Source organism: Myotis brandtii, unplaced genomic scaffold, assembly GCF_000412655.1.
Source record: "Myotis brandtii unplaced genomic scaffold, ASM41265v1 scaffold1403, whole genome shotgun sequence".
Lineage (NCBI taxonomy): Eukaryota > Metazoa > Chordata > Mammalia > Chiroptera > Vespertilionidae > Myotis > Myotis brandtii.
In genome coordinates, this window is record NW_005355009.1 from 41,285 (window position 1) to 57,520 (window position 16,236).

The following is a 16,236-nucleotide window of genomic DNA, read 5'->3' on the forward strand; positions in this document are numbered from 1 at the left end:
GGAAGGGGATGAGAAGCACTTGTGAAGTTTTAACCTAGGAGCACAGGCTCACTAAAGAGCTAATCATAGGAATACAGAGTATAGGAATACAAAATGCCACCCCTCTCCCCACACCTCACCACCATATAACTAAGGGCCTATTTACCAGAGTTCCTTTTATCAAGTACATGTCTGGCTTTCAACAAAAAATTAAAAGGTATACAAAAGGGCAAAAACACAGTTTAAAGAGACAGAACAAGCATTAGAACTAGACTCAGATGTGACAGGATTGTTGCAATTATCAAACCATGAATTTAAAACAACTCTGATTAATGTGCTAAGGGTTCTGGTGGGAAAAGTTGACAAGATGAAAGAACAGATGGGTAATGTAAATAAAGATGAAAATTCTAGGAATCAAAAAGAAATGTTAGAGAATGTAATGTTAGAGAAATAAAGAATGTCTTTAATGGGCTTATTAGTAGACTGAACACAACTGAGAAAAAAAATCTCTGAACTTGTGAATATGTCAATAGAAACTGAAAGAAGAAGAACAAAAAAAAGACTGGAAAAAGGGGGAATAATAGCCAAGAAAGATGGTGCAACTACAAAAATGTATAGTAGACGCATAATGGGAATAGCAAAAGGAGAAGAAAGAGAGAAAGGTATAATAGCAATATTTGAAGCAATAATAACTGAGAATTTCCTCCAAATCAAGGTCAGACACCAAACCACATGTCTTATTCAGCTTAGATTGCTATAACAAACTACTATAGACTGGGTGGCTTAAAAAGCAAACATTTATTTCTCACAGTTCTGGAGGCAGAAAAGTACAAGATCAAGGTGCCAGCAAATTCAGTTCTGGTGAGGGCTTGTGTCCTGGTTTGTAGATGTCTGTCTTATTGCTGTATCTTCTCATGGCAGGGAGTATCCTCACATGACAAGCTCTCACATCTTTTTATAAGAGCTCCACCCTCATAATCTAATTGCCTACCAATCTGTTAATACCTGTTAATACCATCATATGTTTGTTAGCATTTCAGCATATGAATTTAGGGGGCACAATTATTCAGTCTATAAAACCATGGGAAGCTCAAAGAACACCAGCCAGAGTAATTACCAAATAAACTATACCTCGGCATATATTCAAACTGTATAAAGTCTAAAATAAAGAAGCCAGCCCTAGTCTGTTTGGCTCTGTGGATAGAGCGTCAGCCCTCAGATTGAAGGGTCCTGGGTTTGATTCTGGTCAAGGGCACATACCTCCGTTGCAGGCTTGATCCCCAAACCCCATCAGGGCACATGTGGGAGGCAATCAATCAATGTGTCTCTCTCACATCAATGTTTCTCTCTCTATCTCTCCCCCTATCTTCCACCCTCTCTAAAAATCAATAGAAAAATATTCTCAGGTGAGGATTAACAAAAAAAAAAATTAAAAATTAAAAATAAATAAATAAACATAATAAATATCACATACATTTAAAAAAAATAAAGAAGCCAAAGGAAAAATAGGATCTTATCTATAGAGGAACAAAGATAAGAATTATATCCAAGTTCCCCGCAGATAACATGCAAGCTGGAAGATACTGTAGTGAAATATTTAAGGTGTTGAGAGAAAAAACTCCACTAACCTAGGATTCTGTACTGTTCAAAACCACACTTCAAAAGTAAAGAAAAAATAAAGACTTTCTCAGATAAACATAGATTGAGAAAATTGCTTGCCACCATGCCTGCCTTGCAAGAAATGTCAAAGTAGTTTTTTAGAATGAAGGAAATTTTTATAGGTCAGAAATTTCAGTGTTGGAGCAGAATGCACAGGAGAACAATCAGCCAGCACTCTGAGGGAGGAAAGTTTAACCTTTGTTTCACAGATCTGCTAGTCCAGGGGATTCCGGATCCAAAGTCTGAACTGAACTCGTGGGGAGGCTCTGACCTATATATCTCCTCCTGTGATGGGCCCCTGAGGCCCAAGTCAGCTGTGGCGGGGCCTTGGGAGCATGCTCCATAGCTCTGCCCAAGTCAGCTGTGGCGGGGCCCTAGTGTTAGGCTCTGCAGCTCTGCCTAAGTCAGTCAGAGTGGGGAAGTAAGACTACAGTTTTAACCAGATACTGAACTAGGTTGCAAGCCTCCCTGCCCCAACCCCCACCATTTTCCTTTTCATCAGGGCAACCACTGAGAAAAATTTTTTTTAAAAAAAAAGATATCTTCTTTCCCAGCTGGTGTTGCTCAGTGGTTGAACGTCGACCTATGAGCCAGGAAGTCAAGGCACTTTCCTGGGTTGCAGGCTCAATCCCCGTAGGTGGCATGCAGGAGGCAGTCAATCAATGATTCTCTCATCATTGATGTTTCTTTCTCTCCCTCTCCCTTCCTCTCTGAAATCAATTTAAAAATCCTATATAATAAAAGCTTAATATGCTAAGTGTCCAGTCGTCCAGTTATCCATTTCAACCAATCAAAGCGTAATATGCTAATGATATGCTAAGGCCGCTCAACTGCTCGCTATGTTGTGCACTGACCACTGGGGGCAGACAGTTGACCAGTCGCTATGATATGCACTGACCACCAGGGGGTAGACGCTCTGACTGGTAGATTAACTTGCTGCTGGGGTCTGGCCGATCCAGACTGAGTGAGAAGAGTGGGACATGCCCTGGAACCCTCCTGCGGTCCTTCCCCGGCTGGTCACCCTCCCTGGTCCTGATCATGCACCGGTGGGGTCCCTCTGCCTGTCCTGTGCCCTCTTGCAATCCGGGCTGAGGGAACCCCCTCCCCCATCCCCCAGTGCACAAATTTCGTGCAACCGGGCCTCTAGTATATATATTTAAAAGATGTCTTCTTTTTAAAATATAAATAATTTACATGATAGAAAAGAAGACAAAATGGAATCATATAAAATGCTCAATTAATCCATCATTGGTAACAAAAAAAAAAGAGTGGAATACAAAAATAAGAACAAAAACTTAGCACAATCAATAGAAAACAATAACAAATATGGTAGATATTAGTTCAGACATATCAATAATCAGTTAAAATATCAATGGTCTAAAAACAATAATGAAAGATGATAGTCAAATTGTACCAAAACACAAGACCCAACTACATGTTCTCTAAAAAAATACCCACTTTAAATATAAGGACACATAGAAATAAGAATAAATAGATAAAGATATGTCATATAAACACTAATCAACAGAAAGATGGAGTACCTATATTAATTTCAGAGAGAGAAGACATCAAAACAAAGAAAATTATCAGGGATAAAGAGGGACATTACATAATGATTAAAAGGTCAATTATTTATTTATGTATGTATGTATTTATTTATTTATTTATATTGATTTCAGAGAGGAAGGAAGAGGGAGAGATAGAAACATCAATGATGAGAGAGAATCATTGATCCACTGCCTCCTGCATGCCCCCTACTGAGTATTGGGCCCACAACCCAGGTATGTGCCCTTGACTGGAATCAAACCCAGGACCTTTCAGTCCACAGGCCAATGCTCTATCCACTGAGCCAAACCAGCTAGGGCTAGGTCAATTTTCCATGAAGACACAACAGTCTTTAATGTGTATGTACCTAACAAGAGTGCATCGAGACCTAACCAGTTTTGCTCAGTGGCTACAGTGTCGGCCCACAGACTGAAGAGTCCCAAGTTCGATTCCAGTCAGGGGCATGTACCTTGGTTGCGGGCTCGATCCCCAGTAGGGGGCATGCAGGAGGCAGCTGATCAATGTTTCTAACTCTCTATGCTTTTCCCTTCCTCTCTGTAAAATCAATAAAAATATATTTTTTAAAAAAGAGTGCATCAAAATACATATGACAGAATTTATAGAACTGTGAAAAGAAATAGATGAATCAACAATTATAATTGAAGACTTTAACTCTCCTTTATCAGCAGTGGAAACATCCTCCAGGTAGAAAATATGTAAGAATATAGTTGAACCTAATAGCACCATCAATCAACTGGATATAATTGGTGTCTATAAACTATTTCTTCCAACAATAGCAGATTACACATTCTTCTCAAGCTCATATGGAACCTGCACCAAGATAGACCACATTCTGGGTCATAGAATACATCTTAACAAATTTATTTATGCATTTATTTATTTGGGGGGGAGGGGTGAAGGAGAGCAGAAAAGTAGTCCTGCACGACCACAAATTATGCAGTTGAGTTTCCCACCCTTGGGGAAATTGCAGGGGTCAGCACACCCAGAGTGCAGTGGGTGAGCCTTGCCCTGGGAAAACTGCCTTTGTGATCATGGTAGCTCCCCTGCCAGGTAAGTATTGTATTATTTTATTTTATATTTTATTTTTCATCTTAACAAATTTAAAAGAATAGAAATCATACAATGTAAGCTCTCACGCGATAGTGAATTTAAACTAGAAGTCAATAAAAGAAAGATAACAGGAAAATCCCAACATATTTGGAGACTAAACAACACACTTTTAAAATTTACGGTAATTTTTCAAACAGCACACTTTTAAAAACTGATTTTTTAATTGATTTTAGACAGAGAGGAAGGGAGAGAGAAACATCGATTGGCTGCCTCCCACATGCACCCCAACTGGGGATTAAGCCTGCAACCTGGGCAGTTCCCTCACTGGGAATTGAATCGGTGACCTTTTAGTGCACAAGCTGACACTCAACCAACTGAACCACATTGGCCAGGGCTCAAACAGTATACTTTAATTTTATTTTTTAACATTCCAAAGTTTCTTTATTCTTCATAGTTTTCTAACAAACAAATGATTAGTTTTCCTGACTAAGATTATAAAAAAAGTTAATCCTTCCACCGAAAGTATAAAGACAAATAAAATGTAGTCTCCCAATACATATTTTTTACATAGCATTACAAATGCAGAAATATTGACTGATGCTCTTCACAATGATTGCCAACCCCCTTAGAAAGACTGCAGCCCCGGTGAGGTTGAAACGGCCCCGATGAGGTCGAACATCAGAGCAAGTCTTCCCGTTTTTATCCATTTGTCTCTTGAGAAGTTTTGTTGCTTTCAAACCTTAAGCAATCTAGAAACACTCTGAGGAGTTCATAGGACATACAGAATTACAACCTAAGTTTTCTACCGTCTGGTTTAAGTGGCAGTTTCATAAGTGGACAGGTATAAAATACTATGCAGTACAGTAATTAAATGCTTCAGCCCATAAACACACTCCTCATCTATTGTGTTGCTAAGGAAAATGAGCAAAATCTATCATTTGCACTACTTCAGCAATCTCTTGGCAACCAGTGGGAAGATAGAAAACTTTTTCCAGTTGGGCAAGTACATTTCCATTTAAATGTTCCTGTGACAAGAATTTCCACCTACTGTCTTGCTCTACATTTTCAACTTTCAATGAAGTCTGACTGTGATGCTTTTTTTTAAAAAAAATATTGATTGATTTCAGAGACATAGAGGAAAGGAGGGAGGGGAGAAGGAAGAGAGAGAAAGAAACATCAATTTGTTGTCCCACTTACTCATGCATTCATTTGTTGATTCTTTTATGTGCCCTGACCAGGGATGGAACCCACAACCTTAGCCTATTGAGATGACGCTCTAACCAACCGAGCTACCTGGTCAGGGCTAGAAGCCATTTTTTCTAGTGGAATGATTAATTGTTTTAATCAGAAGTGGGGAACCTTTATTCTGCCAAGCGCCATTTGGATATTTATAACATCACTAGAGGCCCAGTGCACAAATCTGTGCACCAGTGGGGTCCCTCACCCTGGCCTGCAAGGATCGGGCCAAAACTGGCAGTCCAACACTGCCTGCTGACCCTGCCTGCCGCTCCTGATCACCCCGGCCCTGCTGTGCCTGCGGAGGGCTCATGCCCAGTCAGTCCTGATTGGGAGAAGCTCGAGCCACTACACTGGCCTCGCCAGCCATGAGCCCTGCGTCTGGCGCCTGTTAGTCAGCTGAGTGGCGCTTTCGCTGTGGGAGCGCACTGACCACCAAGGGGCAGCTCCTACATTGAGCATCTGCCCCCTGGTGGTCAGTGCACATCATAGTGACCAATTGACTGGTCATTCGGTTGTTTGGTTGTTCAGTCACTTAGGCTTTTATATATATAGCTTCTCAGGCCATACAAATTTATCAGTTTAAAAATTAGCATGGTATATTGATCAACTCACCCTTAATGCCTCAGCAGGGCCAGACTAAATGAATTCATGGGCCTTGTGTGGCCCAAGGGCCGGACATTCCCTACCCCTGGTTTAAATAAAGGCTAGTAAGGTTCTTGAGCTCTAATGCCTGTTTATAATTTTATATATTTTATAAAGTGGGTAGAAGTTTATACAGCTCTCTTTCCCAGTGTCACAGGTTGACATATCAAAACAAAAATGACCAAGACTTTGAGTGGCAACAGAAATAGTAAATGCTGTACTTTTCAAAGTATAATCCCTTATTCAACTGTGCAAACCAATACAGTTTCAATATCTATTAAAAATGGGTGTTATGGACAGGTATAACTCATGAACACCAAAATCAAAGTAAGAGCTGAGAACAGTAACAGCACAATAAGAATATCTCTTCAACTTGGCTGATGTGGCTCAGTTGTTGAGCATCGACCTATGAACCAGGAGGTCATGATTTGATTCCCAGTGTTGTGGGCTTGTTGCCCAGTATGGGGCAGCCAATCAATGATTCTTTCTCACCATTGATGTTTCTATCTCTCACTCCCTCTCCCTTCCTCTCTGAAATCAATAAAAATATTTCTTCTTCTTTTTTTCTTAAAGAGTATCTCTTCAGTGCCATCCCTATTTTTTTTCTCTTTTGGCTCCCCTAGCATAAGAAGGGTATTCAAAAACACTGCCTTTCTAACACCGGCTGTGTTGTCGTTAAATTCTTCCATAAAGAGATCACATAGTATGAAGAGCATGGAAGTTTCCGATGAGACTCACAATGCTGTCACCATCTCCAACTCTGAACGTCAGAGCAAGTCTTCCCGTTTTTATCCATTTGTCTCTTGAGAAGTTTTGTTGCTTTCAAACCTTAAGCAATCTAGAAACACTCTGAGGAGTTCATAGGACATACAGAATTACAACCTAAGTTTTCTACTATCTGGTTTAAGCGGCAGTTTCATAAGCAATAGATTAATGGCATCATTTGAATTTGCTGTCCGGTTTCATTAATTGTAAAGAGACGTAACTGGAGAGGACTTATAAGAACTTTAATATCAACTTGTGTGGCCCATTGTTTGGATTTTTTCAGCTTGAATTCTGAAGCTGCTTATAGAGCTTAACTTGCCCTTTGGGTCTTCAAAACTGCCTGCAGCTGGAGTAGCCACCCCCTTCCCCCCTGTGCTGATTGTACTACTTGATAAATTGTACTTCTTGCATTGTTTTTTAATAATACTCCCTGCACTATAATTGTGTGGTCAAAGACAGCCTTTTTGTTCTACAGGCAGAGGTTGAAACTAGGACTTGATGAATGCTTAATCATATATAACCCCTTGTCCTCATCGCAAACCTCATTTTCTTATCACTGGGTCAGCCAACCCTTGAAAGTCCAGTTACCCCCACCAATCAGAAATGAATGATGTAAGTTTATGGTCATGTTTATCCTAGCAACCCATCTCTTATTATGATCTCCTTGCTACATTTGCCTTAATAAACCCTGCTCTCCTGGCCACATGTCGCAGTGGTTGAGCATTGACCTATGAATTAGGAGGTCACGTTTCGATTCCCAGTCAGGGCACATGCCCAGGTTGTGTACTCAATCCCTGGTGTGGGCTGTGCAGGAGGCAGTTGGTCAATGATTCTCTCTCATCATTGATGTTTCTATCTCTCTTCCTCTTCCTTCCTCCCTAAAATTGATAAAAATATATTTAAAAAAATAAACCCTACTCTATCCTTTCATTTGGAACATGTTTTCAGTTCATAAAGAGGGCTTTGTCCCTGATTTACGAATCATATATGAATATATCTCCCTTTTAATTTCCTTTGGAATTTTTGTTAACACTGGTATAAATTTCTAGGAGGTATGTTTCCCAATTCATGAGTGACTTAATAAAAATCATTATACATATATTGATTTCAGAGAGGAAGGGAGAGGAAAAGAGAGATAGAAACATCAATGATGAGAGAGAATCATCAATCAGCTGCCTCCTGCATGCCCCACACAGGGGACCAAGCCCACAACCAGGCATGTGCCCTGACCAGGAATCAAACACTGACCTCCCGGTTCATAGGTTGACGCTCAACCACTGAGCGACACCGCAGGCCAAACACTTTTCTTAAATGTGTGTAAAGAGTGATGAGAGGGTGACTCTCTATGGAGCATGCCCACGCTTCCCCCACCCCTTTCCCCGGGTGTGTTTTCCTTGCCTCTCTCTTTCTCCTAAGCTCCGAGGGCCCTTCTTTTGCCTCAGTGACTTGTTTCCTGAGTCCACACCCAGCTTCTTCCACTTTCCTACCTCTGTGGCTTTCTAAATAAGTTCTAAACTTTCTAAACTTTCTCGTATAGTTTGGGGAAGAAAAAAGTAATGAAAGGCCAGGAGGTTCACCAGAATGGTAGCTGTGTTGGTAGGGTTCCGGGGTCTTTATCCCACTGAGAATATACACAACCCTTTGAGAGTGAGGTGGGGACACTGATGATCTCCTGCAGTGTCTTGGGGAAGATAAGCTGTTGCAACTACTCAGGTTCGCTTGGCACACAGTTCTATGGATTTAAATCTTGAATTAATCTTGAATCCGAATTCTGTCTTTCCCAAGGAATCCTCTCATCTCAATTTCATACTTTAGACTTTAGAGTCTATTATCACTAGTAAATGTCTGCATAACATTTTGCTGTTTAAATGAGCAAATCAATGCTCTGGTCTAATGATCATTTTGTGAGGATGGTTAGTGTGAATTCATTCATCCGAGCATAACAAAGTCTTTTGGATGCATTGCAGAAACAGAGTTTCAATATATCTTGACAATGAAATATCTTAATTAAATTACCAGAAAATTTTATAGAAATCTGGTTTATGGTTTTACATGAAGCCGGAGCAACAAATGTTCTACAGCATTTCTTGTAGAACAACAAATGTAGCCTGCTGAACAAATCTGGCGCACACTCCTGTCTTGTATATCTACGAATCCTTTTTACATTTATTAAGTATGGTGGGGGTTTTGTTTTGCTTTTTAAAAGGCAGACTGCAAAGTATTTATTATTGAGTCCCATCACAGAAGTTTATTGACCACTGGTCTACAGGAACAAAGCACTTCCCTCTGTCCTACCCCCACCCATCAAAACAAAATGTAAAAAAAAAAAAAATTACACAAAGCCAACAAAGAAGTGAAAGGATGACCTTTCCAACAAAAGGAAGAAGGTCCTCCTTGATTTTAGCACTTTGAGTCCAAATCTGCACAAAAGAAGATTCAAAATATTTTGGTAATAATTCAAAATAAAAAAAACTTTAGGATCACACCAAGGTATGTAGTAGAAGTTGAAAAAGAATACTTGGACAGCTACTCTTCTTGAAATTAATTGAAAATGAACAATTCAATATAAACAACCATGTAATCATAAAATCTTAAAGCTAAAAGAAATCCTTGTTTTACAGATGCAAGATAAAATTCAGAGAATGAAAGGATGTATGAAAACAAAACATAAAATGCAAATTAAACCCTAGCTGGTTTGACTCAGCGGATAGAGTGTCAGCCAGTGGACTGAAGGGTCCTGGGTTCGATTCTGGTCAAGGGCACATGCTGGGATTGCAGGCTTGATCCCCAGTAGGGGGCATTCCGATCAATGATTCTCTCTTATCATTGATGTTTCTATCTCTCTCACCCTCTCCCTTCCTCTCTGAAACCAATAAAAATATTTTAAATGCAAATTAAGTATTAATTACCTAATCTTTATGATTTCTGAGGTAGGTAAAGCAATGTTACCAGCATGATCATATAATTTATCACACCAGGACACTTAAAATAAGTAAAGGGCATATAAAATTCTACAACTTTTGAAAATATGTATTGATTGCATATTCACTTTATTATATTGGTGGGCCTATAAAATAGTTTTACTTGAAGCCTATTTCAAAAATAAGCGAATGAAGTGCATGAAACCTGTTTGGATTATTTGTCTATGTGCACATAAGAAATAGGTTTCAATGTGAATATGATATTTATTACCATGGATACCAGTCAAAAATTTTAATACTACAACGACTTGGAAGCGCTCTCAAGCCAATGACCTTCTATAATCCCACTGCTGCATCGAAAATAAAAGTTCTTTTGACACAGTACAGAAAGAGGTATTATAAAACAATGGACAGTTCTGTCACAAAGGAATGCAAAATAAAACAGAAAGTACAGAATTTCTATCAAGTTAATGCCTCGGGTAGAACCCATAGCCCAAGACAGTGATTCTCACAGACCTCAGGGACAGTCATAAAGTTATCACCTGTTACCAACTTGTCACCAAGTGGCTGGCGGGGCTCCTGAAGAATAGGACCAAATAGAGAGCTTAGCACCAGCGCCTGCTGCTGACAGCTCAGACAGTGCCTGCCAGTGACCAGCAGTGGTGAGAGCCCATGCTGTTGGATGACGAATACCCTCTATGAGAGGATATATTCAAATTCCTATTAATTCAAAAAGTAGGTGCTATTAATATTATTGGCTACTTTGTTTAAGTATATTTTGTGTATGAAGTATAGATATCTATTGCTCTCTCTATAGATCATATGTATAATATATTTCTCCTGTATGGGGAACAGTACATACAAAAACCTGTGGGTAAGCTTGTCTGGCGTGGCTCAGTGGTTGAGTGCCAACCTCTGAACCAGGAGGTCAAGGTTCAATTCCCAATCAGGGCACATGCCCTGGTTTGATCCCCAGTAGGAGGCGTGCAGGAGGCAGCCAATCAATGATTCTCTCTCTCATCATTGATGTTTCTGTCTCTCTCTTTCCCTCTACCTTCCTCTCTGAAATCAACAAACAAACAAAAAATATTTAAAAACCTGTGGGTAAGCCTGGCTTGTGTAAAAAGAAAGAACTGTACCAAGAACAGAAAAAACTGATTAACCCCAATGGTTAGATAATAATCAGGTAAAGAGAGAGTGTGATAATATTTTATAACATAATGCATTAATCAAATGTCATTTAAAAAAAGAAGAAAAATGTTCCTTCAAGTTCAAAGATAAAAATACAATGCTATGTCCCCAGGCAAATATTGCAACAACATGGCAGGACTCCTGTTGATGCTAAATGATATCTAAAATGATTTCCTCTCTGAAATCAATAAAAATACGCTGGAAAAAAAATAACCCAGAGAGAAGTGGGAAAGTAGTGACTGGGACAGGGGCACAAGTGAGGCTTCTAGATGCTGGAATGTCTACTCCTTGACCTGGATTGGTGGTTGCATGGCCTGTTCCTTTTATGATAATTCACTAAACTGTACTTTTCCCTATATTACCCTTCAATAAAAAAAGAAGAACCCTTCCCTATTATTGGTAAAAGTTAGCATGAAGAGAGGATGTATAAATAAGTGAGAAGTATGTGAAGGAAGAAAAAAACCTGAATAGGGCCAGTTATAACAGTTATTATATCATAAGTCTAAAATATTCAGGATCTTAGAAGTTACCAACTCCTGGTATGAACAGTTCTTTATGGAGGTGCCCTGGAGAGACTGACATGTCAGGGCTCACAGGGCCCAGACACCTGTATGTGAGCAAAGTTCCCGGTGATCTCATGCACGGAAGCACTGAACTGCCCCAGGAAGCCTCAGTCACCGGGGCCTGGCTCTCTGCACCTACAGCCTAAGGCCCAGCCACGATCCCTGAGATCATCTAATTCCACCTCAGAGAAACCTCAGTAAGTTCTACTAACCTTTCAAGGTTTATCAAAGCTTTTTTCTTTATAATGGCTTTTTTTATCCTATAAATAACTCTGGTTTTTCCAACATAGTTTAGATTTCATACTTCCAATACAGCATCAATACAGTTGTTATTTCTTATTTGTTAAATAATGGCAGATCATAAACTCATATTATATGGAAGCTGGAGGGCAATCGGCACACCTACTCAGCTTAAAGATGAAGCTGCTAACAGGTATTAGTGACTTTTCACGAGTCTCTCTCTACAGTTCAATTATTTTAAGACAATATATTAAACCAGATTTCTCTCATGTGGTTACTGTCTCACCAGATGAACTAATAAACAATATATAATATCACTAGTTTATGACTTGGGTTCTTTCAGTTTATTATGATTTTTATGAAGGTTTTTACTGAAAAAAATTCTGGCTGAACAATAATATGATGGCAAATGAAAAGAAGACAACAAAAAACGCCAATGAATACTTAAATCAAGATGCTCCCTTTTTATTTTAGTTTTTTATTGATTGATTTGAGAAAGCATCAGTTTGTTGTTCCACTTATTGATGCATGCATTGATTGCTTCTTGTGTGTGCCCTGACCTTAGACTGAACCCACAGCCTTGGTATATCGGACCACATTCTAAACAACCGAGATACCCAGCCAGCGCTAGGTGCTCCCCTTGTAATATGTACATAAATCATGTAAATTAAAGAGGAATTTAAGTATATTTTTTAAGAAACAGCAATTTTAGGTAGGCAATTGTAAGGAAGATAACGATCATGCATGCCAAGGCTACATGATTCTTCCACAGGCCCCACGGTGAGAGATCGATGCCCTGGTTTACCAAGAATTCTTCTCCGGTACATCTGAAATTCAACAGAAAAGAATATGACTGCATTCTTAGCTTCTGTCCAATTTTACTCAATATAGTTGCTGTTCCTTAAAGAAGCCTATAGATTGCCAAGTCTGAAATAACTATCCCTTCATATATAACAGGTAACAGTCAATGAGTACTTACAATTCTGCTAGCTACCAGGATAGGCAACCTGCATATCACAGTTTAGTTAACCCCTAAAACAACTCAGTGGGGTGGATATTATACACATTTAAAAGATGAAGAGACTGAGGTTTAAGGAACTTGGCCAAGTCCACAGGCTCACACTTTGAACCAAGTTGCTATCCTCTCCAGATTCATTTGGCTCCCAATCTATGAATTGCTCTCTTCAAAGGCAGAAATGTTTATCAAGTAAATTTTCACTTCTCCTAAAAGAGAAATCCTCCGCTTTCACAGATGACACATAGGCCCTTGCAAACATGGTCAAGGCTCTTTATAGAGCGCATTACCCACAAATCAGCCACACAAAGGAATGCAAAACTAGGAAAAGAGGTGGAGAAGGGCTTCCTGACTGTTGAACTCCCACAGCTCTAGGACAAAGACCCGGATGAGCCTGGCACACCTCAGCCACAGGGCATCACCGCAGGCCCAGGTATCAGGTGAGGCCTCAGGGGAAGCTGGAGTAGAGCGGGAAGGAGGAGCCCTGCCACGGGTTAGATGAGCACCTGGTACTAAAAATAACTGGCACAGCCACCATTCTTGTCTGGTAGGTACCATTGCTGTGTGACTCCTGGAACTTAGCAGTTCTGAAACACGTCACACCCAGATCAAAAGAGGGGCTTAGTCAGGATAAAGAAACCTCTTCCTCCCTAGAGGTTTCCTGGCAATAGAGTTGACCCTTGAACAATGTGGGGTTAGGGATGCTGACCCCCATACACAGTCAAATATTTACATATAACTTTTAACTCCCTTCAAATTTAACTACCAATAGCCTACTGTTGACCAGAGAAAGCCTTACTGATGATATAACAGTCGATTAATACATGTTTTGTATGCTATATGTATTAGATACTATATTCTTACAATACCATAAGCTAAAGAAAAGAAAATGTCAATAAGAAAATAGTAAGAGAAAATACATTCACAGTATTTACTTAAAAATAAAGTCCCCTTATAAGTGTACCCACAGAGTTCTAACCTGTGTTATTCAAAAGCCAACTGTTCTTCAAAATAGCAATTTGTGCTGTTATTCAGAATTATTTCTGATCTACTTGAATGATCATGAGACTTAGGATACCAGCATCCCATTAATTAATGTTTCGAAATCAAACCCTTAGCAATAATCGTTGAAGAGGAAAGCGTCACTTTCAAAAACATCCCCTAATTTTATTAAAATCTGCATTTCTATTTTATTGACATTATTTTAAAAAAATGGGATTTCCTTCTCAGCTTAATGAAAGATGTACAGTCCTTCCATTAGCAGTATGCCACGTCAGTTTAAAAAACAAACACAGAAACTGTGCAGACTGGTTTTATGATGTTTCCTAAATGCAGGAGGAAAAGACAAGTACCAGGACCGTGGCAGGAAAGCCTTAACGTTATGGACCCATAGAGGTTACGTAATCCAGACAGTGCCGCCCTGTAAGGCCTTGCTAAAATATCAACACAGCTCATTCCAAAAGCAAATGTTCTGAAAATCAAATCTCACACCCACAGGGAAAACAGCAAAAGGAACTTTTAAAAAGCCCATAAGAAACATGTCTCCAACTTAAACACAATTTTGACCATAGTCGATACTAGGAGTTGTACCATACTTTCTAATGCATGAGTGGACAACAACTCACTTTACAGATAAGAAAACTCAGTCTCAGAGAAGCCAGGGTCCCTGAAAGCACTCATTCCAGCTCAGCCCAGTGGCCTTTCTCCATCCCACCAAACAGTAACCAAATGCATCACTTACGTTGCAAAGTCACAGGTATTGTTTGCTGTGACATTGAGTCCCGGGCAGAAGTGTAGTCCCAAAAATTCATTATGCTGCAAAGCCTATAACACAAGAGGGAGTGGGCAAGGTAAATAGTTTTAATGTCAAAGTCTCCAAAGAATTATCACAAGGTCATCTCCTAGTTTAATCTTTATTGTTATTTCTGAAAACAAATCAAGCCTTACATTCACAGTCTTTGTCACACCAGAGCAACTAAAATGATTGTTCCTGGTAGTCAGGAGGAATGGGGGTGGGATTTTTGGCTTCTAACAAAGAAAAGAAAGTATTCTGCCAGAGACCTCTGGCTATATTAGTGCATAGCACCTTCCTCCTTCTCCCCCCAATGTTGTAAGCCCATAAACACGGTAACAAAAATGATGCCTTGATACTCAATGACTGTTGTTAATTTATGGTAACATATTTTATATGATTCTTGTGTTTGTTTGTTTTAATCAAAATCAGGTATAATTCTTGGTAATAAGAAATTCAATTATAATATATTAAGTTTTCTTCAGAGTTAATTAGGTTTTAAAGCCAATAGTGGCTATGAATATTACGTAGTTTTGGTTTTTCTTCTAATTTCCCTCACAATATAAAACATGTATTCTAGACTCTCATCCTCTCATGTATTTCCTTATTGAACTGAAAACCAACAACAGTCTTTACATCAGTTAGTCAATCTTCCTGCTTCACTATGAGTTAGACCCTACCCTTCACCTCCCTCACACCTCAGGGTGACTGGGGAAAGCCAGGTGATCATCAAGGTGGCTCAAGGCTTAACAGGAAAGGTTCCATCACTGCTCCTAAAAGAAAATTCCTGGGAGACCTCCACAGCTCATGTCTGGGGACATGAGATGGTCAGGCTTCTTCTGCTTGTCCCAGCTTGGGAACAATGGACCAGTCACAGGGACAGAAGAGAACTTACCGCATAGCCATACCGAGGAATGCTCAAGTACTGAAGCCATGAGAGCCAAGGCACAACGGTTGTGAGATTGACCAACAGCCCTGAGAAAATCTACAAGAGAAAATCCCAGCAATCAGAACTGGAAGAGTGATTTCATGAATTCTAAAGCTTACCCTCTTTAACCCCCTACAACACTGTAACCATTTCTGCTAAGGCCAACACTTTCTTAAAATTTCTTCCACTGCTCTAAAGGCTTACCATGTCCTCTTTGCATGTGTATTCCTCTCTTAGCTGAGGCTGTTTGTGGCTGTGAAGGAATGACAATGTATCTATGTTTCATTGAATGGGAAGATCCTTAATTGTCAAGGCTTTTACTTCTCTCTGTAACAGCACACAATGGAAGGCCATGGTCCCGACTGTTGTAATGATGCAACCACTATGTTCCCACCAATGGACACCCCAGAACATATCCTGAGCACCTGGTGGGCCTCTATACTTCCTTAACACAGTAAGCTTTCTGATCCACAGGGTTTGCATTCCATCTCCAAATGACTTTAGGAATAATTTGGAGTTCAGAATGGATGCTTAAAATAACCCAAAGCTTAGGACTAGTACTGTGTAATGTGAAGTGCAGCATAAAACAAAACCAATACCTTCATTTCAAGTTACAAAAAAGCGGTATTGCCATGGAGACCCCAGGAAGGACTGCTCCAGCAGGAGATGGCTACATAAGAAGAGGT

The 16,236-nt window shown here is 39.7% G+C and overlaps 1 protein-coding gene across 1 annotated transcript in view; it reads right to left on the reverse strand.

Annotated features, from left to right (window-relative positions):
- Positions 1-12,325: 12,325 nt before the first annotated feature.
- The window catches only part of LOC102241811 (ATP-binding cassette sub-family G member 2), a 37,104-nt gene continuing 33,193 nt past the window's right edge, over positions 12,326-16,236 (reverse strand). Inside the window, exons 13-15 of the mRNA XM_005860813.2 lie at positions 15,518-15,607; positions 14,572-14,654; positions 12,326-12,642 (exon numbers count right to left, since the gene is read on the reverse strand). Of these exons, the coding sequence (XP_005860875.1) occupies positions 12,495-12,642; positions 14,572-14,654; positions 15,518-15,607 (321 nt within the window). The 3' untranslated portion in view covers positions 12,326-12,494. The remainder of the gene's footprint in view (positions 12,643-14,571; positions 14,655-15,517; positions 15,608-16,236) is intronic.